This window comes from Tursiops truncatus, chromosome 19, assembly GCF_011762595.2.
Source record: "Tursiops truncatus isolate mTurTru1 chromosome 19, mTurTru1.mat.Y, whole genome shotgun sequence".
Taxonomy (NCBI): domain Eukaryota; kingdom Metazoa; phylum Chordata; class Mammalia; order Artiodactyla; family Delphinidae; genus Tursiops; species Tursiops truncatus.
In genome coordinates, this window is record NC_047052.1 from 36,358,745 (window position 1) to 36,382,633 (window position 23,889).

Consider the following 23,889-nt stretch of genomic DNA (forward strand, 5'->3'; position numbering starts at 1 on the left):
AACCCATATAATGTACACCAAGAATGAACCCTAATGTAAACTATGGGCTTTGGGTGATAATGACGTGTCGATGTATGTTCCTTGATTATGACAAATAAACTATTCTGCTGTCATATTTTGATAGTTTGTGGAGACAGGGTATATATGAGAAATCTGTGTACCTTCTGTTTAATTTTTTGTGAACCTGAAACTGCTCTAAAAATAAACTACTAAAAAAATTGTATTCTATATATGCCATAAATGAAAAATCAGTGTTAGCCATGAACAAAAAGTAACCCTTCCTCCCTCCCTCCTTCCCTCCCTTCATTTCTGCAAAATTCATTCCAAAAGCCATCAGGTGGTTCCAAGCAAGGTAAGTCTCTGTGGGTGTGAAGCAGCTCAACGTGTGGTTTCACAAGTTAGGGGAGGAGGATATCCCTGCAGTATGGTGTGGGATGTCGGAGTCTGTGCGCGGGGGAGGGGGACAGTGGTGGTAATGGCCCAAAGCAAGGTGTTGAAGCCCGGCAAGAATGAAGAATGTATCCACATTTTGGGGAGGGGGCAATAAAAGGAGGGACCATGGGGTGTTGGACTCAAGTGGGATGAAGAAGGCAAATGTGGAGAATTGGAATTCCAGCTGGGTAAAGAGGGCATCCATAGGGAGGGGTGACAGCAACCAGCCCAAGGTGTTAGGTCCAAGAGTGGTGAGGAGGGCAACTGTGTGTGTTGCGGGGCGATGGCAGTGGCAGCTGGTGTGAAACGGTGGAGCCATTGCACAAATGCAATTGTGCACAAATGCACAAATACACTTTGACCAGTGTAAGAGGTCAAAGACCAAGTAGAGTGAGAAGGGCAAAGAAAGACTGGACAAAGAAAGACAAATACTGTTTGATATCACTTATACGTGGAATCCAAAAAAAAACTGAAGTCATAGAAACTGAGAACAGATTGGTGGTTACTAGTGGTGGGGGTGAGGGGTGAGGGAAATGGGTGAAGGAGGTCAAAAGGTAAAACTTCTAGTTATAAGATAAATAAGTTCAGGGGATGTAATTACATCATGATGACTATAGTTAACATTACTGTATTGTATATTTGACAGGTGCTAAAAGATCTTAAAATTTCTCATTGCAAGAAAAAACTGTAGAGACTTCCCTGGCAGTCCAGTGGTTAAGACTTCATGCTCCCTATGCAGGGGGCACAGGTCTGATCCCTGGTTGGGGAACTAAGATCCCACATGCTGCACAGCGTGGCCAAAAAAGAAAGGAAAAGAAAAAGAAAAAAAATTGTAAATATGCAGGGTGATGGAGACTAACTACACTTATAATCATTTTGCGAATTTATACAATGTTATATGTCGATTACATTTCTATAAAACTTGAAAAAAGTAAATCTATTAAAAATATTCTCTCTCTTCCCTCCCCCAAGTCCCTGGTAACCACTGCTCTGCTGTTTGTGTCTATGAATTTGACTACATTAGGTACCTCATACAAGTGGTATTACACAATATTTTCCTTTTTGTGTCTGGCTCTTTTTTAAAATTTATTTTTGGCTGCGTTGGGTCTTCGTTGCTGCGCGTGGGCTTCTCTAGTTGTGGCGAGCAGGGGCTACTCTTCGTTGTGGTGTGTGGGCTTCTCATTGCGGTAGCATCTTGTTGCGGAGCGCAGGCTCTAGGTGCGTGGGCTTCAGTAGTTGCAACAGATGGGCTCAGTAGTTGCGGCATGTGGACCCTAGAGCTTGCAGGCTTCAGTAGTTGTGGTGCATAGGCTCAGTAGTTGGGGTTTGTGGGCTCTAGAGTGCAGGTTCAGTAGTTGTGGCACATGGGCTTAGCTGCTCTGTGGCTTGTGGGATCTTCTCGGACCAGGGATTGAACCTGTGTCCCCCGCATTGGCAGGTGGATTCTTAACCACTGCGCCACCAGGGAAGTCCTGTCTGGCTTATTTCATTAGGCATAATGTTTTCAAGTTCAATCCATGACGTAGCATATATTAAAGGTACATTCCTTTTTATGTGTGAATAATATTCCATTGTATGTATATACCACATTTTGTATATCCATTCATCCATGGATGGGCATTTGGGTTATTTCCACCTTTCTGCTATTTGTGATGAATGGTGCTATGAATATTGGTATGCAAATATCTGTTTGAGTCCCTTCTTCAAATTATTTTATGTATATACCCAGATGTGGAATTGCTGGATCAAATGGTAATCCCATGTTGAATTTTTTTAGGAACTGCAATACTGCTTTCCACAGCAGCTGTCCCATTTTACATTCCCACCACATTCCCGCAAGGGTTCCAATTTCTCCATGTCCATAACACACCAACACTTGCTGTTTTCTGTTATTGTTTTTATCATGAAAGGGTTTTGACCATACACAAAAATAAACTCAGAATGGCTTAAAGACTTAAATATAAGACATGACACCATAAAACTCCTAGAAGAGAACATAGGCAAAACATTCTCTGACATAAATCGTAGCAATGTTTTCTTAGGTCAGTCTCCCAAGGCAATAGAAATAAAAGCAAAAATAGACAAATGGGACCTAATCAAAGTTATAAGCTTTGGGGCCCCAAAGAAAATCATAAACAAAATGAAAAGACAACATACGGACTGGGAAAAAACATTTGCCAACAATGAAACTGACAAGGGTTTAATTTTCAAAATATAGAAACAGCTCATACAACTTAATAACAAAAAAATCCCAAACAGCCCAATCAAAAAATGTACAGAAGACCTAAATAGACATTTCTCCAAAAAAGACATACAGATGGCTGATAAGCAAATGAAAAGATGCTCAGCCTTGCTAATCATTAGAGAAACGCAAATCAAAACTACAATGAGGTATCACCTCACACTGGTCAGAATGGCTATCATTAAAAAGTCTGCAAATAATAAATGCTAGAGAGGGTATGGACAACAGGGAACCCTCCTACACTATTGGTGGGAATGTAAATTGGTGCATTCACTATGGAGAGCAGTATGGAGGTTTCTTAAAAAACTAAAAATAGAGTTACCATATCCGGAGAAAACTCTAATTCAAAAAGATACATTCACCCTAATGTTCACAGCAGTGCTATTTACAATAGTGAAGACATGGAAGCAACGTAAATGTCCATCGATGGATGGCTAGTAAAGAAGATGTGGTATATATAGACAATGGAATATTATTCAGGATAAAAAAGGATGAAATAATGCCATTCGCAGCAACATGGATAGACCTAGAGATTACCATACTAAATGAAGTAAGTCAGACATAGAAAGACAAATATCATGTGACATCACTTATATGTGGTATCATTTTAGATATGTGATACAAATGAACTTATTTACAAAACAGAAATAGACTCACAGACAGAAAACAAACTTATGGTTACCAAAGGGTAAAGTGTATGTATTGGGGGGAAGAATAAATTAGGATTTGGGATTGGCAGATGCAAGCTACTATGTATAAAATAGATAAATAACAAAGTCCTACTGTATAGCACAGGGAACTATAGTCAATATCTTGTAATAAACTATAATGGAAAAGAATTTTAAAAAATAAACAGTGTTGAACTTTGTTAAATGCCTTTTCTGCCTCAATCAAAATGGTCATGTGTTCTTTTTCCCCTTCATTCTATTAATCTGGTACATTACTTTTTTTTTAAGATGTCTTAAAAAATATTTATTTATTTATTTTTTAGTTTTTTAGGCTGTGCCAGGTCTTAGTTGCAGCATGCAGGATCTTCACTGTGGCATGTGGGATCTTTAGTTGAGGCATGTAGGATCTTTTAGTTACGGCATACAGTCTCATAGTTGTGGCATGCAGACTTCTTAGTTGCAGCATGTGGACTTCTTAGTTGCAGCATGTGAACTCTTAGTTGCTGCATGCATGAGGGATCTAGTTCCCTGACCAGGGATCGAACCTAGGGCCCCTGAATTGGGAGCGTGGAGTCTTATCCACTGGACCACCAGGGAAGTCCTGGTACATTACTTTTTTTCTACAGCTTTATTGAGATATAATTGACAAATAAAACTGTATATATTTAAAGTGTACATGATGATTTCCTATATGAATACTTTGTGAAATGATTACCACAATTAGGTTAATTAACGTATCCAGCATGTTACATAGTTGCCTTTTTTGTGGCAAGAATGCTTAGGATTTACTCTCTTAGCAAATTTCAAGAAAACAATGTGGTATTATTTACTAAAGTCACTCTGCTGTACGTACATTAGGTCCACAGAACTTATTCATCTTATAACTGAAGGCTTCTACACTTTGACCAGCATCTCTCTGTTTCCCCCATTTCCAGACACTGGTAACCACCATTCTACTCTCTGTTTGTATGAATTGCACCTTTTTGAGGGGTTTTGTTTTGTTTTTTAGATCCCACATATAAGAGAGATCATAAATACTTATCTTTCTCTATCTGGCTTATTTTACTTAGCATTATGTGTTTTAGTTCATTCATGTTTTCACAAATGTCCAGATTTCCTTCTTTCTTATGGCTGAATAATATTCTAGTGTGTGTGTGTGTATATACATATGTATATATACATACATACGTATATATGTATATATACATCTTCTTTATCCACTCATTCATTGGCAGACTCTTTGGTTGTGTCCATATCTTAGCTACTGTGAATAATGCTGCAACAAACTTGGGAATAGATAAGCTCTTTGAGATACTGAGTTTATTTCCTTCATATATACACTGTGAAGTGGGATTCCTGGATGATATGGTAGTTATAATAATTTTCATGATCTCAGGAACCTCCATACCATTTCCATAATGGTTGTACATTATGCATATTATTACATTCACACCAAGAATGACAAGGGTTCCCTTTTCTCCACATCCTCATCAACACTTCTTTTTTTTTTTTTCCAATTTATTTATTTATTTATTTTCGGCTGCGTTGGGTCTTCGTTGCTGCGCGCGGGCTTTCTCTAGTTGTGGCGAGCGGGGGCTACTCTTTGTTGCGGTGTGTGCGCTTCTCATTGCAGCGGCTTCTCTTTGTTGCAGAGCACGGGCCCTAGAGCATGCGGGCTTCAGTGGTTGTAGCACGTGGGCTCAGTAGTTGTGGCTCATGGGCTCTAGAGCACAAGCTCAGTAGTTGTGGCGCACAGGCTTAGTTGTTCCGTGGCATGTGGGATCTTCCCGGACCAGGACTTGGACCCGTGTCCCCTGCATTAGCAAGTGGATTCTTAATCATTTCACCACCAGGGAAGTCCCCTCATCAACACTTCTTGTTGCTTATCTTTTTGATAAAATCCATCCTAACAGGTATGAGGTTATGGTTCATTGTGGTTTTGAATTGCATTTCCCTGATGATTAGTGATGTTGAGCACATTTTCTTGTACCTGTTGGACATCTGTATGTCTTCTTTGGAAAAATGTCTATTTGGGTCATTTGCTCATTTTATTTTATTTTTTCAAAAGGAAAGGTTTAAAAAAATTGTCATTATTTTCAGAACATAATTGTCTACACAGAAAGCCTAGGAGTATGTATATTTTCTTTTTTTTTCTGCTGTACAGCAAAGTGAATCAGTTATACATATACATATATCCACTCTTTTTTAGATTCTTTTCCCATATAGCTCATTATAGAGTATTGAGAAGAGTTCCCTGTGCTATACAGTAGGTCCTTATTAGTTATCTACTTTACATATAGTAGTGTCAGTCCCAATCTCCTAATTTATCCCTCCCCTGCTTCCCCTCTGGTAACTATAAGTTTGTTTTCCACACCTGTGCCTTTGCTTATTTTAAAACTGGATTATCATTTTTTTAAAGTATTTCTTTTTAAAAAATTTTTTTATAAATTTATTTATTTTTGGCTGTGTTGAGTGTTCATTGCAGCATGCGGGCTTTCTCTAGTTGCGGAGAGCAGGGGCTACTCTTTGTTGCAGTGCGTGGGCTTCTCATTGCAGTGGCTTCTCTCGTTGTGGAGCACGGGCTGTAGGGGCATGGGCTTCCATAGTTGCAGCACATGGGGTCAGTAGTTGTGGCTCACGGGCTGTAGAGCACAGGCTCAGTAGTTGTGGAGCACAGGCTCAGTTGCTTCACGGCATGTGGGATCTTCCCAGACCAGGGCACGAACCCGTGTCTCCTGCATCAGCAGGCAGACTCTCAACCACTGCACCACCAGGGAAGCCCTATTGAGTGCCTACTTTTACACCTATACCATACTGGTTTTTTTGTTTGTTTTGTTTTTGGCTGCACTGTGTAGCTTGTGGGATCTCAGTTCCCTGATCAGGGATTGAACCCAGGCTATGGCAGTGAAAGCCTGGAATCCTAACCCCTAGGCCACTAGGGAACCCCCCTGTACCATACTGTTCTGATTACTATATCTTTGTAATATAGTTTATTTAAAAAATTGTTTCTTTCATGGAAAGGCATTTTATTTATTTATTTATTTATTTATGGCTGGGTCAAGTCTTAGTTGCGGTACACAGGATTTTTCATTGTGGTGCATGGGCTCTTCATTGTGGCATGTGGGCTTCTTTCTATTGTGGGGTGTGGGCTTCTCTCTCGTTGTGGTGCATGGGCTCCAGAGCATATGGGCTCTGTAATTGCAGCACATGGGCTCTCTACTTGTGGCATGCAGGCTCAGTAGTTGTGGCACACGGGCTTAGTTTCCCCACAGCATGTGGGATCTTAGTTCCCTGACCAGGGATTGAACCCATGTCCCCTGCATTGGAAGGTGGATTCTTAACCACTGAACCACCAGGGAAGTCCTGGCATTTTATATTAAATATAGTAGTGTGTATATGTCAATCCCAAACGCCCAGCTTATCCCTCCCCCCACCCTTCCCTCTTGGTAACCATACGTTTGTTCTCTAAGTCTGTGAGTCTGTTTCTGTTCTGTAAATAAGTTCATTTGTATCTTTTTTTTTTTTAGATTCAACATATAAGTGATATTATATGATACATGTCTTTCTCTGTCTGACTTACTTAACTTAGTATGATAATCTCCAGGTCTATCCATAATGCTGCAAATGGCATTATTTCATTCTTTTTAATGGCTGAGTAATATTCCATCATATATATGTACCACATCTTCTTTATCCATTCATCTGTTGATGGAAATTTTTTAGGTTGCTTCCATGTCTTGGCTATTGTAAACAATGCTGCAATGAATACTGGAGTGCCTGTATCCTTTTGAACCATGGTTTTCTCTGGATATATGCCCAAGAGTGGGATTGCAGTGTCATATGGTAGCTCTATTTTTAGTTTCTTTTTTTAAAAATAAAATGTTATTTTTAGTTTCTTAAGAAACCTCCATACTGTTCTCCATAGTGGCTGTACCAATTTGCATTCCCACCAACAGTGTAGGAGGGTTCCCTATTCTCCACACCCTCTCCAGCATTTACTGTTTGCAGATATTTTGATGATGGCCATTCTGACTGGTGTGAGGTGATATCTCATTGTAGCTTTGATTTGCATTTCTCTAATAATTAGCGACGTTGAGCATCTTTTCATGTGCCTCTTGGCCATCTGTATGTCTTGTTTGGAGAAGTGTTTCTTAGGGTCTTCTACCCATTTTTTGATTGGGTTGTTTGTTGTTTTTTGATATTAAGCTGTATAAGCTGTTTGTAAAATTTGGAGACTAATTCCTTGTTGGTCGCATTGTTTGCAAATATTTTCTCCCATTCTGTGGGTTTTCTTTTCATTTTGTTTATGGTTTCCTTTGCTGTGCAAAAGCTTTTGAGTTTAATTAAGTCTCATTTGTTAATCTTTGGTTTTATTTCCGTTACTCTGGGAGACAAATCGAAAAACATATTGCTGCAATTTATGTCAAAGAGTGTTCTGTCTATGTTTTCCTCTTATAGTTTTATAGTATCCAGTCTTACATTTAGGTCTTTAATCCATTTTGAGTTTACTTTTGTGTATGGGGTCAAAGACTGTTTTATTTTCATTTTTTTAAAGATACTTTATTTTATTTATATATTTTTATTTTTGTCTGCATTGGGTCTTTGTTGCTGTGCGTGGGCTTTCTCTAGTTGGGGCGAGCGGGGGTTACTCTTTGTTGCAGTGCACAGGCTTCTCATTGCAGTGGCTTCTCTTGTTGTGGAGCATGGACTCTAGGCGCACAGGCTTCAGTAGTTGCAGCACATGGGCTCAGTAGTTGTGGCACATGGGCTTAGTTGCTCTGCAGCATGTGGAATTCTTCCTGGGCCAGGGCTTGAACCTATGTCCCCTGCATTGGCAGGCAGGTTATTAACCACTGCAGCACCAGGGAATTCTCTAATTTCATTTTTTTACATGTAGCTGTCCCGTTTCCTCAGCTCCATTTATTGAAGGGACTGTCTTTCCTCCATTTTATAGTCTTGCCACCTTTGTCATAGATTAATTGGCCATAAATGTGTGGGTTTATTTCTGGGTTTTCTATCCTGTTCTCCTGATCTATATTTCTGTTTTTGTGCCAGTACCATACTGTTTTGATGACTGTAGCTTTGTAGTGGAGTGTAAAGTCAGGGAGCCTGATTCCTCCAGCTCCATATTTCTTTCTCAAGATTGCTTTGGCTATTTGGGGTCTTTTGTGTCTCCATACAAATTAAAATTTTTTTGTCCTATTTCTGTGAAAAATGTCATTGGTAATTTGATAGGAATTGCACTGAATCTGTAGATTGCTTTGGGTAGTATAGTCATTTTCACAATATTGATTCTTCCAACCCAAGAACATGGCATATCTCTCCATCTGTTTGTGTTATATTTGATTTCTTTCATCAGTATCTTATAGTTTTCTGGTACAGGTCTTTTGCCTCCTTAGGTAGGTATTTCTTTTTTATTATTTATTTATTTATATATTTTTGGGGGGCTGCATTTGGTCTTCATTGCTGCGCGTGAGCTTTCTCTAGGTGTGGCGAGTGGGGGCTACTCTTCTTTGTGGTGTGCAGACTTCTCATTGCGGTGGCTTCTCTTGTTGTGGAGCATGGACTCTAGGCATGCAGGCTTCAGTAGTTGTGGCACTCAGGCTCGGTAGTTGTGGTGCACAGGCTTAGTTGCTCTGTGGCATGTGGGATCTTCCCGGACCAGGGTTCAAACCCGTGTCCCCTGCATTGGCAGGCAGATTCTTAACCACTGCGCCACCAGGGAACTCTCCTTAGGTAGTTTTATTCCTAGGTATTTTATTCTTTTTGATGCAGTGGTAAATAGCATTGTTTCTTTCATTTCTCTTTCTGATCTTTCATTGTTAGTGTATAGAAATGCAACAGATTTCTGTGTATTACATTTTTTTTTTGTATTAATTCTGTATCCTGCAACTTTACCAAATTCATTGATGAACTCTAGTAGTTTTCTGTCAGCATCTTTAGGATTATCCATGTATAGTTACTATGTCATCTGCAAATAGTGACAGTTTTATTTCTTCTTTTCCAATTGGATTCCTTTTATTTCTTTTTCTTCTCTGCCTTGGCTAGGACTTCCAAAACTATGTTGAATAACAGTGGTGAGAGTGGACATTCTTGTCTTGTTACTGATCTTAGAGGAAATACTTTCAGTTTTTCAAAATTGAGAATCAGGTTTGCTGTGGGTTTGTCATATATGGCCTTTATTATGTTGAGGTAGGTTCCCTCTATGCCCACTTTCTGGAGAGTTTTTATCATAAATGGTGTTGAATTTTGTCAAAAGCCTTTTCTGTATTTATTGAGATGATCATAATTGTTTTTATTCTTCAATTTGTTGGTGTGGTGTATCACACTGATTGATTTGTGGATATTGAAAAATCCTTGCATCCCTGGGATAAATCCCACTTGATCATGGTTTATGATCCTTTTAATGTATTGTTGGATTCAGATTGCTAGTATTTTGTTGAGGATTTTTTGCATCTATGTTCATCAGTGATATTGGCCTGTAATTTTCTTTTTTGTGGTATCTTTGTCTGGTTTTGGTATCAGGGTGATGGTAGCCTCAGAGAATGAGTTTGGGGGTCTTCTTTCCTCTGCAATATTTTGGAATAGTTTCAGAAGGATAGGTGTTAACTCTTCTCTAAATGTTTGATAGAATTCATCTGTAAAGCCATCAGGTCCTGGACTTTTGTTTGTTGGGAGTTTTTAAATCACAGTTTAAATGTCAGTACTTATGATTGGTCTCTTCATATTTTCTATTTCTTCCTGGTTCAGTCTTGGGAGATTGTACCTTTCTAAGAATTTGTCCATTTCTTCCAGGTCGTCCATTTTATTGGCATGTAGTTGCTTGTAGTAGTCTCTTATGATCCTTTGTATTTCCTTGGTGTCTGTTGAAACTTTTTCATTTCTAATTTTATTGATTTGAGCCCTCTCCCCTTTCTTCTTGATGAATCTGGCTAAAGTTTTGTCAATTTTGTTTATGTTTTCAAAGAACCAGCCTTTAGTTTCATTGATCTTTTCTATTGTTGTCTTCATTTCTGTTTTATTTCTGCTTTCATCTTTATGAGTTATTTCCTTCTGCTAACTTTGGATTTTGCTTGTTCTTTCTCTAGTTGCTTTAGGTGTAAGGTTAGGTTGTTTACTTGAGATTTTTCTTATTTCCTCAGTTAAGACTGTATTGCTATAAACTTCCCTCATAGAACTGCTCTTGCTGCATCCCATAGATTTTGGATCACTGTGTTTTATTTTCATTTGTCTCTAGGTATTTTTTGATTTCCTCTTTGACTTCTTCAGTGATCTCTTGGTTATTTAGCAGCATATTGTTTAGCCTCCATGTGTTTGTGTTTTTTTTTCTTATAGTTGACTTATAATCTCATAGCACTGTGGTTGGAAAATATACTTGATTTGATTTCAGTTTTCTTAGATATACTAAGGCTTGCTTTGTGACCTAGCATGTGATCAATCCTGGAGAATGTTCCATGTGCTCTTGAGAAGAATGTGAATTCTGCTGCTTTTGGATAGAATGCTCTATAAATATCAAGTAAGTTCATCTGATCTAATGTGTCATTTAAGGCCTTTGTTTCCTTGTTGATTTTCTATCTGGATGATCTGTTCATTGATGTAAGTGGGGTGTTAAAGTCCTCTACAATTATTGTGTTACTGTTGATTTCTCCCTTTATGGCTCTTAGTATTTGCCTTATATATTGAGGTGCTCCTATGTTGGGTATATATATATATTTACAATTGTTATATCTTCTTCTTGGATTAATCCCTTGATCATTGTGTATTGTCCTTCTCTGTCTCTTGTAACAGTCTTTATTTTAAAGTCTATCTTGTCTGATATGAGTATTGCTTCTTCAGCTTTCTTTTGATTTCCATTTGCATGGGATACCTTTTTCCATCCCCCTCACTTTCAGTCTGTATGTGTTGCTAGACCTGAAGTGGGTATCTTGTAGACCATATATATACATGTCTTGTTTTTGTACCCATTCAGCCAGTCTATGGAGCCCAAGCCCACTGGGACTGTTGGTCGACCTGCACTGCAGAGAGGAAGAACACAAGGCCAGTGACCATCCAGGTCCCCCAGCCCACCCCCTGCGCCAGAGGTGGTGGAGGACCTTGGTGCAGATGAGTACAGTGGCATGTGCGTGCCACCCCCACCCTCTGGTTCCACGTTCTCCCCTGGGAAACAGGTCCATGGAGCTGCCCTCCAACATCCTCCACTTTTCGTCTGCACCTGCCTCTCCCCTTTCCCCAATGTTACCAGCTTTGGTCTTCTTTCTCAGGGTTGATTTGGCCATTTATAACATCTTTTGTGATTCTATGTGAATTTTAGGACTGTGTTTTCTATTTTTGTAAAGAATGCCATTAGAATTTTTATAGGGATTGCATTGAATTTTTACAGGGATTTGCTTTGAATGGTATGGCATTTTAACAATATTCTCTGAATCTCTGAACACAAAATTTCTTTCCATTTGTTTGTGTCTTCTTCAATTGCTTTTTATACCTTGTAATAATTTTTAATGTAGAGATGTTTCACCTCCTTGATTAAATTTATTCTTAAATACTTTATTATATTTGATGCTATTGTTAATGGGATTGCTTTCTTAACTTCTCTTTCTTGTAGTTCATTATTTGTGTATAGAAATGCAACTGATTTTTGCAGATTGAATTTTTTTCCTGCAATTTTATTGAATTCATTTATTAGTTCTAACAGTTTTTGTTGTTACTGTTCTAGCTATATAAGATTATGTCACCTGCAAACAGAGACAATTTTCTTCTTCCTTTACTGTTTAGATAGGCTACATTTCTTTTTTGTATTTAATTTCTCTGGTTAGGACTTCCAGTACCATGTTGAATAGAAGTTGTGAGAGTAGGCACCCTTGTCTTGTCCTGATCTTAGAGGAAAAGCTTTCAGCTTTTCACTGTTGAGTATGATATTAGCTATCATACTCATACTTGTCATATATGTCCTTTATTAAGTGATTTATATTCCTTCTATACCTAATTTGTTGAGAGTTTATCATGAAAGGATGTTGAATTTTTTTTTTTTTTTTTTTTTTTTTTTTTTTTGCGGTATGCGGGCCTCTCACTGCTGTGGCCTCTCCCGTTGCGGAGCACAGGCTCCGGACGCGCAGGCCCAGCAGCCACAGCCCACGGGCCCAGCCGCTCCGCGGCACATGGGATCATCCCGGACCGGGGCACGAACCCATGTCCCCTGCATCGGCAGGCGGACTCCCAACCACTGCGCCACCAGGGAAGCCCAAGGATGTTGAATTTTGACCAATGCTGCTTCTGCATCTATTGAGAGGATCATATGATTTTTATCCTTCAATCTGTTAATGTGGTGTATCACAATTATTCATTTGTATATGTTGAATCCCAGGGTTAAATTCCACTTGATCATGGTGTGTAATCCTTTTAATATGCTGTTGTATTCAGCCTGCTAATACTTGGCTGAGGATTTTTGCATCTATGTTCATCAGGGATATTGTACTGTTCTTTTCTTGTTGTTTTCTTTTCTGATTTTGATATCAGGGTAATGTTGGCCTTCTACAATAAATTTAGAAGTATTCCTACCTCTTCAATTGTTTTGGAAGAATTTGAGAAGGACTGGCATTAATTCTTTAAATGTTTGGTAGAATTCTCTAATGAAACCTGGGCTTTTCTATTTGGGGAGATTTTAAAATTACTAATTAAATCTTCTTGCTTGTTACTGGTTTGTTCAGATTTTTAATTTGTTCATGATTCAGTCTTGGTTGACTGTATGTTTCTAGGAATTTATTCATTCCCTTTAGGTTATCCAATTTCCTGGATTATAATTTTTCACAGTAGTCTTCTATGATCCTTTGTAGTTCTGTGCTATCAGTTGTAATGTCTCCTCTTTCATGCTGATTTTGTCTTAGTCTACCTAAATGTTTGTCAGTTTTGTTTATCTTTTCAAAATGCCAGCTTTTATTATTGTTGGCCTTTTCTATTTTTCTTCTTTCCTCTACTTCATTTACTTCTGCTCTGATCTCTGTTATTTCCTTCCTTCTGCTAACTTTGTGCTTAGTTTGTTCTTTTTCTAGTTCTTTAAGAGGTATAGTTAGGTTGCATAGTTGACATTTTTTCTTCATGTAGGCATTCATCACTCTAAACTTCCTTCTTAGAACTGCTTTGTAGCATCCTGTAAGTCTTGGTATGTTGTGTTTCTATTTTCATTTGTCTGAAGTTACTCCAAATTTTTCTTTTGATTTCTTCTTTGACCCATTGGTTGTTCAGGAGGGTGTTGTTTAATTTCTATATATGTTTTAGTTTTCCAGTTTTCCTACTTTTATTTATTTTTCATTTTATATTATTGTGATTAGAAAAGATATTTGGTATGATTTCAATTTTCTTACATTTGCTAAGACTGTTGTGACCTAACATACGATCTATCCTGGAGAATGTTCTGTGTTCACTTGAGAAGAATGTGTATTCTGCTGCTGTTGGAAGGAATGTTTTATATATGTGTTAGTTCAATTTGGTCTAAACTAGAGTTCAAGTCCAATGTTTTCTTATTGATTTTCTGGCTGGATGATCTATCAATTGTTGAAAGTGGGCTGTTAAAATGCCAGCTATTGTAGTGCTGTTTATTTTCCCGTTTAGATCTGTTAGCATTTGCTTAATATATTTAGGAGGTCTGATGTTGGGTACATATATATTTATAATTGTTATACCCTTTTGATGAATTGACCCCTTTATTATTATATAATGACCTTCTTTGTCTTTTGTTGCAGTTTCTGACTTGAAATCTATTTTGTCTGATATAAGTATAGCTACCCATGATTTCTTGGTTACCATTTGCATGGGATATCTTTTTCCTCCCTTAAAACTTTAAGGCTATTTGTGTTCTTAAAGCTGAAGTATGTATCTGGTAGGCAGCATAATTGGGTCTTTTTTTTTGTTTGTCTGTTTGGGTTTTTTACCCATTCAGTCACTCTATGTCTTTGGATTGGATAATTTTTTTTTTTTTTTTAAATTGATTTTATTTATTTATTTATTGTTTGCAGTACGCGGGCCTCTCACTGTTGTGGCCTTTCCAGTTGCAGAGCACAGGCTCCGGACGCGCAGGCTCAGCGGCCACGGCTCACGGGCGCAGCCGCTCCGCGGCATGTGGGATCCTCCCGGACCGGGACACGAACCCGCGTCCCCTACATCGGCAGGCGGACTCTCAACCACGGCGCCACCAGGGAAGCCCTGGATTGGATAATTTAATCCATTTACATTTAAAGTAATCATTGATAGGTAAGGACTTACTAATGTCATCTTGTTAATTTTTTTTCTGGCTGTTTTGCAGTTTCTTGTCCCTTTCTTCTCCTCTTGCTGTCTTACTTTGTGATTTTTTTCCATAGTGGTATGCTTTGATACCCTTCTCTATATTTTTGGTATCTACTACAGATTTTTGCTTGCTCTTACCATGAAGCTTATATAAAACATCGTACAGTTACAACAATGTATTTTAAGTTGATAACAACTTAACTTCAATTGTATACAAAAACTACCCTTTATTCCCCCGATTTTATGTTTATGTCACAATTTACATCTTTTTATATTCTGTATCCATTAACAAATTATTGTAGCAATAGTTATTAGAATACTTTTTTTTTTTTTTGGTGGTACGCGGGCCTCTCACTGTTGTGGCCTCTCCTGTTGTGGAGCACAGGCTCCAGACGTGCAGGCCCAGTGGCCATGGCTCACAGGCCCAGCCGCTCCGCGGCATGTGGGATCCTCCTGGACCGGGGCACGAACCTGCGTCCCCTGCATCGGCAGGGGGACTCTCAACCACTGCCCCACCAGGGAAGCCCAGAATACTTTTTAAAAAAAATAATAAATTTATTTATCTATTTATTTTTGGCTGTGTTGGGTCTTTGTTGCTGTGTGCGGGCTTTCTCTAGTTGTGGTGAGCGGGGGCTACTCTTCATTGTGGTGCACGGGCTTCTCATTGTCATGGCTTCTCTTGTTGCTGAACACAGGCTCTAGGAGCACAGGCTTCAGTAGTTGTGGCACGTGGGCTCAGTGGTCGTGGCTTGTAGGCTCTAGAGCTCAGGCTCAGTAGTTGTGGTGCACGGGCTTAGTTGCTCCGCAGCAATGTGGGATCTTCCTGGGTCAGGGCTCGAACCCATGTCCCTTGCATTGGCAGGCAGATTCTTAACCACTGCACCAGCAGGGAAGCCATATGAGAATACTTTTGTCTTTAACCTTTACATTAGAGTTAAATGATTTGTACACCACCATAGTCTTGTATTAGAGTTTTCTGTATTTTACTATATTCTTACCTTTACCAGTGTGTTTTATCTTTTCATATTTTTCATGTTATTAGTTAGCATCTCTCATTTCAGTTTTAAGAACTCCTGTCAGCATTTCTTTAAGGCAGATCTAGTGGTAATTAACTCCCACAGGCTTTATTGGTCTGGGAAATTCTTTATCTCTCCTTCATATCTGAATGACAGCTGGCAGTTTTTTTCTTTCAGCATGTTGACTGTATCATCCCATCTCACTCTCTCCTGGACTACAAGGTTTGTGCTGAGAGAGACCTTGTATGTGAGGAGGTTTTTTTTTTTTTTTTTTCCTTGTTGTTTCTACTATTCTTTTTGATTTTAAACAGTTTTATTACAATGTGTTTGTAGAAAATCTCTTCAGGTTGAATCTCTTAGGGGACATATGACCTTCACAAACTTACTTGTCCATATTTCTCCCTGGATTTAGAAAGTTCTCAGCCATTATTTCTTTAAATAAGCTTTCTGCTCCCTCTCCCTCTCTTTTCCTTCTGGGACTCCAATAGTGCAGAAATTGTTTTTGCTTGATAGTATCCCATAATTCATGTAGTCTTCCTTTGCTCTTTTTCATTCTTTTTTCTTTGTTCTCCTCCGAATAGATAATTTCAAGTGACCTGTCTTCAAGTCGAGATACATTCTTTTGCTTTCTCAAGTCAGCTGTTAATATTCTCTATTACAATTTTCATTCTATTCATTGTTTTCTTCAGTTCCAGAATTTTAGTTCTTTTTTTTTTTTTTATAATTTCTGTGTCTCTGTTAAACTTCTCATTTTGTTTGTGTGTTGTTTTTCTGATTTCATTGAATTATCTTTCTTTGTTTTCATGGAGCTCACTGAGTTTCCTTAAAGCATCTATTTTGAATTCTTTATCATTCAATCCATAGATCTATATTTGTGAGGTAGGTTATTGGGAAATTATTATTTTCCTTCGGTGGTTTCATATTTCCTTGATTTTTCATATGTTCCTTGAAGAGTTGCACTGCTATCTTTGCATTTGAAGAAGCAGTAACCTCTAGTCTTTACTGTCTGGCTTTGGGAGACAATTTCTGTCATCCTGGCTAGGGATTCTGAGAATTTCTCAGACTTTTTCTATGGATATACCCACTCCACACTTCTTGTTCCCTTTTATGGGGGGGGGTGATTCTTAAGATTTGTATGCCTTCTTTTAATCCAACAAACTAGACCTTGTGCTGACAGTATCAGCTTTACTTTTCCTAAGGTGGTGGTGAATGTTCAAGTTTGTTTGCTTTCTCACAGTCTTGCAGAGTTGGGCCAGCTTTCTGCGTGTGCTCACAAGCTCTCTGCCAATGCTTGTACTTGCCACCTGAGGGGCACATACAGGGAGCTGGTTACAAGGCAGAAGGTTATGTGGGTGAGGTGTGGGGAGTGTTGGGAATGCCTGTGGGCCAGCTGGGGGGATCTGCCGGCAAGGCCCCTCCAGAAGTTTGTGGGTGGTCCCTCTAATGGAGTCTGCAAAGCAGTTAGTAGGATTTGTATCTCTTTGATGCATTCCAAGCCCTGCCTGCTATGCTGCCAGCCTCTCTCCATTCTCAGCTGTGCAACCTACCTCAGTATTCTGGAAGGGGTGAGAAAGAAGTGGGCCTCTTTGGCAGTGTCCTGCACAGCTGGGGAAACTGGGCACTCACTCAGACACTCACTTGCTGCTGTGGAAGAAATTCCAGGCCTAGGGGGTCTCTTTTGCCACTGAGCTGTGTGCCTTGTGGGAGGGAAGACACAAATGAAGTAAAACTGCTTTTCTTGCCCTCTGTAATGTGTCCAATCTTGGATTTACTTTTTGCTCGAAGTATGTGCTAGAACTTCTCCACTGGACTCCTGGAATTCCACAAAGATACTCTCATTTGTGGGTGTTGTCAAAACCAGTGTTCTTTGAAGGAAAGATGGTAGAAAACTCCTATTTCACCATTTTGTTGCTGTCACTCCTGTGGTTTATTCCACTGAATGGTTTTGTATGTTGAACATCCCAGAATTCTGAGAATAAATCTCACTTGGTCGTGATGTATAAACCTTTCAATATGTTGCTAAATTTGGTTTGCTAGTATTTTGTGAAGGATATTTGGATCTTAATATATCAATGGAAGGAAGGAATGCAACGTATGGCAGTTAAGACAGAAGAACAAAAATTTAAGTTAGAAAGTTGAAAGAACAGTTTTACAATATTATTTCATATTTCGACAATTATCAATGAAAGAGACAATGAACTTGACATTGCACACCTGTGAAAATTATAATTAAATATTTTACAAATGTGATAGAACAGTTTGAATTGCACTTTCCCTCAAAAGAAGATCCTCGTATAGGAAAATCATGGATCTGGAATCAATTTCTTTCATTGAAAGACATTTTAGGGGACTTCCCTGGTGGTCCAGTGGTTAAGAATCTGCCTTCCAATGCAGGGAACGCAGGTTCCATCCCTGATGGGGGAACTAGGATCCCACATGCTGCGAGGTAACTAAGCCTGCACGCCATAACTAGAGAGCCTGCATGCTGCAACTACAGAGCCCACATGCTCTGGAGCCTGTGTGTCACAACTACAGAGCCCACCCACCGCAACTACCGAGGCCGCGCACTCTGGAGCCTGCGTGCCACGACTAGAGAGAAGCCTGGGTGCCGCAGCTAAGACCTGATGCAGACAAAAATTAATTAATTAATTAATTAATTAAAAAAGAAAGACATTTTAAATTCTAACCATTACTATATGGGATAAATTGTCAGACCTACCTACTTATAAGGATTGAATATGAATTTTGAAAATATATCATCAGTTCCTTTGGATAAAGGTTACGAATGAACCACAAATTTACTGAAATTGCTTTAAAATCTACTCTTCCATCACCATTAACATACCTCCATAAGATAGTTTTCCTGCCTTGAGAACTTAGAGATGGTTTAGGCATAAATTTTTCCCTGCAAGTGGTGCTCTTATCAATCCAACCTGATTTAGATAAATGACTAAACAAGAAACAATCTTATTTGTCACACTGAAAGCTTTAAATATTTATATACATTGTTTTCATTCAAAGTGTGCTTACAGGCTTTAATATGTAGAACAGAAATTTCACTAATACCTTTGCTTTCCTTAAAATTGTAGAACAGATACCAGTGCAGCAAACATTGTCTGTAATAAATGCTAATGGGCAAATTCTGTCAGAATAAAGTGTAATTTCTTAAATTATTTCCTTTGTTATCTTTGTTCCAATTGTGTTTTTTAATATATAAATTTATTTATCTTTGGCTGCGTTGGGTCTTCGTTGCTGTGCGCGGGCTTCTCATTGCGGTGGCTTCTCTTGTTGCGGAGCACGGATTCTAGGTGCACGGGCTTCAGTAGCTGTGGCTCGCGGGCTTCAGTAGCTGTGGTTCAAGGGCTCTAGAGCGCAGGCTCAGTAGTTGTGGCGCAGGGGCTTAGTTGCTCCGTGGCATGTGGGATCTTCCTGGACCAGGGATCGAACCTGTGTCTCCTGCATTGGCAGGCGGATTCTTTTTTTTTTTTTTTTTTTTTTTGCGGTACGCGGGCCTCTCACCGCTGTGGCCTCTCCCGTTGTGGAGCACAGGCTCCGGACGCGCAGGCTCAGCGGCCATGGCTCAAGGGCCCAGCCGCTCCGCGGCATGTGGGATCCTCCCGGACCGGGGCACGAACCCGTGTTCCCCGCATCGGCAGGCGGACTCTCAACCACTGCGCCACCAGGGAAGCCCCAGGCAGGCGGATTCTTAACCACTGCGCCCAGGGAAGTCCCGGAGTAATATATTTTATCTTAAAAGTAAATGATGAATTTAAAAAAACCCTAGTCTTTCATCATGGACAGTAAGTAGCACTGGTCTAAACATCTAGTCTGTGCTCCTTGAGGGCAGGCATTGCATTCTATTCTAATTTGCCTGATAGTGGGCCTTAGGCTACTATTTATTAAATAAATGAATTTTCAATCTCCAACGTTGGGTCCAGGGCGTTAATATTTAAAATCCCTACTACAATTCCTCAATGATTAGACTCGCTAACATTTACTGAAGTTTATCAAACGGCAGGATCTGTGCCAAGCGCTTTACCTCCCACCGCCTTTTTCACTCACGTTCTCCTTCCTCCGGGGGAGGGGGCGGGCTCAGCACCACGACCCGCCCTGTCTGTGCATTCGTTGGTCGAGCCTGACGCTCGTTACTGCCGAGTCCCGGCCAAACCACGCCTCCACGCCGTTCGTCTGGCCCAGAGAGGGCGTGTCCATCGTGCCGCCGGACGATCCAGTCGGTCTCCTCTCGTGAGAATCGGTACGCCCTAGAGGACCGGAGCAGCGTGGGGGGGGGGGGGGCGTGTTCCGCGGTCCCTCGGAGCCCGCGCACGCCGCGCCCCGCCCCCTCAGCACGCAGGCTCCGCGCGAGCTCGCGCACGCGCGCGCGCGCGCGCTCTTCAGAGCCTCACTCTGGCCAGCGGGGACCGACGGGCGGAGGCTGGGCTGCTGAAGTACGAGGGGCGGAGCCAGGGCCGCCGCCGCCGCCGCCGCCGCCGCCGCCGCCGCCGCCGCCGCCGCCGCCGCCGCCGCCGCCGCCGCCGCCGCCGCCGCCGCCGCCGCCGCCGCCGCGGCGCATGTCTGCAACTCGAGCCAAGAAAGTGAAGATGGCCACCAAATCATGCCCCGAGTGCGACCAACAGGTGGGCGCCTTGGGCCGGGCACCGGGCACACGGGCCGGTGGGGCGGGTGCGCGCGGGCGGGCGAATGTGACAGAAAGGCCTGCAGTGTAATGATGTTTTCCTCTTAGACTTAAGTAAATTGGTGATCTTTATGCTTTTTAATAATTTTCATAACCCCAATAGTCATTAATTTGGTCTAATTTTTAGTAGAACACTTTTAAATACTGTCTCCGTTAAAGTCCTGTTTTTCTAGGTGCTCTCCTCTTCATATGCTGTATATTCTTATTAACTTTTTAAAAGATGAATTTACCTTTCTTACTTTATGTGGTTTCTTGAACTTTTAATATCTGCTTTCTAAACTAAATTCACTAGGTCATGCAATGGCTTTATGACCACTAGTGGCCTGGGGTTCAGATAGACATTCAAACTTAAAAGGGTTCAGCTATGGGGACTTCCCTGTTGGTCCAGTGGTAAAGAATCCGCCTTCCCATGCAGGGGACGAGGGTTCGATCCCTGGTCGGGGAACTAAGATCCCTCATGCCGCGGGGCAACTAAGCCTGCATGCCACAACTGTTGAGCTCTGGCGCCTCAACGAGGGAGCCCGCATGTCACAATTAGAGAGAAGCCCGCGTGCCGCAACTAGAGAGAAACACGAGGAGACTGCGCGCCATAATGGAAAGATCCTGCATGCCTCAACAAAGATCCCATGTGCTGCAACTAAGACCCAACGCAGCCAAAAAAAAAAGAAAAAAAAGGAAAATAAATAAAATAAATATTTTTTTTAAAAATGGGAACTCAGCTATGACAGTAAACAATGCTATGACAGTAAACAATGCATGTGATCAGCACAGCATCAGAACAGCATCAAATGACAGCCCAGGTGTAAAGAAAAAAAACTATGCATGTGGTTGCAAGAGCCACCATGGCTTAGAAATTTCATGTTTCTTAGCCCATGAGCTACGCTTCCAAGGTTTTGCAGAGAATGGCAGGATTATACTGTACTTAGGGAGCCCAAAGCTGTGGCTTCTCACCAGGTGCCTTCCAGTCCAGATGCCAACAAAGGGTCATTTTTACCCTAGGCAATATTGCCTAGTAATGTAATAGAGCCGGCAGTGCAGAGCTCTTAGCACTCCGCCCTTGCTACCCGCTGTTACTCCCCCCACCCCGTTACCTGGCAACGTTACCGGGAGACCATTAATGCTGTATGGTTAGAGCAGCGTTAGAGGTCCTGCTCAGCCATTGGTCGGTGCTACAGTGGGCCCCACTCAGCCGTTGGTCTGCGTCGCAGTGGGCCCCTCCCCCAAACGAGCAACTGTCAATGAGCTCCTTGTTGGCCCATTCAGCCAACAGTCAGCAGTGCCGTGGCGTCAGGCGGAGAGTGAGGTAAGAGGCAGATACCAGCCTCTCACCAGGCCCCCCAGCTCACCCAGCCTCGAGCCAGTGACTGAGTTGGGGGGCCCAGAAAACAGGCTGGGGGCTGTGTCCTGCAGGGCTCCAGAGCCCTTGCCAAGACCGCCCACTGGCCGGGCGCAGGCCTTGAGGGGGCGGTGAACCTCTCCCCCATACCTGCCTCTGCGACCTAATGGCAGCAGTCTGCATGTGACGCAGTTTTCGGGACCTGGCCCCCGCTGTTTGGGTGGCTTGAGGAGCCTGAGGGCCGTTTGGGTCCTGAGCGCCTGGCTCCTTAAGCGATGACAGCTGGGCAGAGTCTGGGGATCAGGTCCTGAGGGAGCCATCAACTGAGATCTGCCTTTTCAGCCAGGCCTGGGCACTGGTGGGAAGACCCACACTGGGTGCTGGACGAATGCTCTGGGGCAGGGTAACCGGTGCCCCTGGAGACACCCCCTTTTCTTAGCTAGGCCTGGACCTCGGAGGGTGAGAGTCGTGCCTTGGGACCTTCCCTTTTCTTGTCAGAATAGAGAGTAACATTTGTTTGGTAGAGATTTACAGGAACATCGTTTCCTGACCATGACCTGACCTCAGACAAAGGATCTGACACCAAGAAGTTTGCAACAACTAACAGTACCCCTCCCTCACCTTTCCTGTAAGAGGGCTTTGCTGAAAGCTTTCAGGGAGTTTGGGGTTTTTAAGGCATGAGCCACCCATCTCCTTGCATGGCCCTGCAATAAATCTTTCTCTGTTCCAAACTCCAATGTTTCGGTAGTTTGGCCTCTGTGCGTCGGGCACGTGGACTTGCGTTTTGGTAACAGTAACACTGCTGCCATTCCATCTTTATCAAGTTGATAGGGTCAGAGTGATAGAAGATTGACCAAAGGTATTTTTTCTCATGATGGAGTTTTGTTAACCCTTTATTAATGTGTCATACATAATCCAATGAAAAAAATTTTTTTACTGACTCCTATATGTATAATATTTGATTATTCTTAACCAGAAAAAGGAGTTCATTTAAAGCTCCCTCAATTAAAACCATTTGTAAGACATCTTTTATGTCAAAATGCAGACCTTAATGTGTATTTCTTTTCAAAATAATTACCTTTCCTTTTACTTGCCCTCTCTCAGCAAGAGAAATTTACTGTCTCTACTTTCTCTCAGCATTGTTTTCAGTGTACAGGTTTTGTACATATTTTGTTAAATTTATCTCTATGAATTTAATATTTTGGATGCTACTGTAATTGGAGTTGTTTTAAAATTTTCATTTTATCAGTGTTCATTAATTATATATAGGAATACAATTTTTTTTTATTGTGGTAAAAACATAAAATTCACCATGTAAACCATTTTAAGGTATATATATATATATATATATATATATATATATATACACACTTAAGTGGGATTAATACATTCACAATGTGGTACAGCCATCACCACTAACTAGTTCCAGAACATTTTCATCATTCCAAAAAGAGAACCTGTCTTCATTAAGCAGTCACTCCCTGATTCACCCTCCCTCTAGCCCCTAGTAACTACTAATTTGCTTTCTTTTTCAATGGACTAGTCATGCAATATGTGTCCTTTGATATCTGACTTCTTTTGTTTAGCTTATCCATGTTGTATCATATATCAGTACTTCGTTCCTTTTTATGCCCAAATGACATTCCATTGTGTGGATGTATCACATTTTGTTAGTCCATTCCTTAGTTGATGGACATTTTGGTGTTTTCCACCTTCTGGTTATTGTGAATAGTACTGCTATGAATATTCATGTACAAGTTTTTCTTTTGTGTGTGTGTGTTTAATATATTCTATTTACTACTCAATTTTTGTTTATTGGCCATACCGCGTGGCTCGCGGGATCTCAGTTCCCCAACCAGGGATTGAACCCAGGCCATGGCAGTGAAAGTGCTGACTCCTAACCAGTAGACCACCAGGGAACTCCCACAAGTTTTTGTTTTAATATCCGTCTTCATTTATTATATTCCCATGAGTGGAGCTGCATGGTCATACTGTAATTCTGTGTTTAACTTATTGAGGAATTGTCAAACTGTTGTCCACAGGAGTTGTTGCATTTTACATTCCCACCAACATTGTATGAAGGTTCTAATTTTCCCATATCCTCACCCACACTTGTTATTTTTTGTTTTTAAAAGAATTAGTATAGTTTGACACCAAAAAAAAAAAAAGAAAAGAAAATTTTCATGTTTGAAAAGCTTTAAGCTGCATTGTTGGCTCTTTAT

The 23,889-nt window shown here is 40.9% G+C and overlaps 1 protein-coding gene across 1 annotated transcript in view; it reads left to right on the forward strand.

Annotated features, from left to right (window-relative positions):
- The first annotated feature begins 715 nt into the window (after nucleotides 1–715).
- The window catches only part of LOC109549545 (uncharacterized), a 47,953-nt gene continuing 24,779 nt past the window's right edge, over nucleotides 716–23,889 (forward strand). The window contains exons 1-2 of the mRNA XM_073796813.1: nucleotides 716–741; nucleotides 19,792–20,272. Of these exons, the coding sequence (XP_073652914.1) occupies nucleotides 716–741; nucleotides 19,792–20,272 (507 nt within the window). The remainder of the gene's footprint in view (nucleotides 742–19,791; nucleotides 20,273–23,889) is intronic.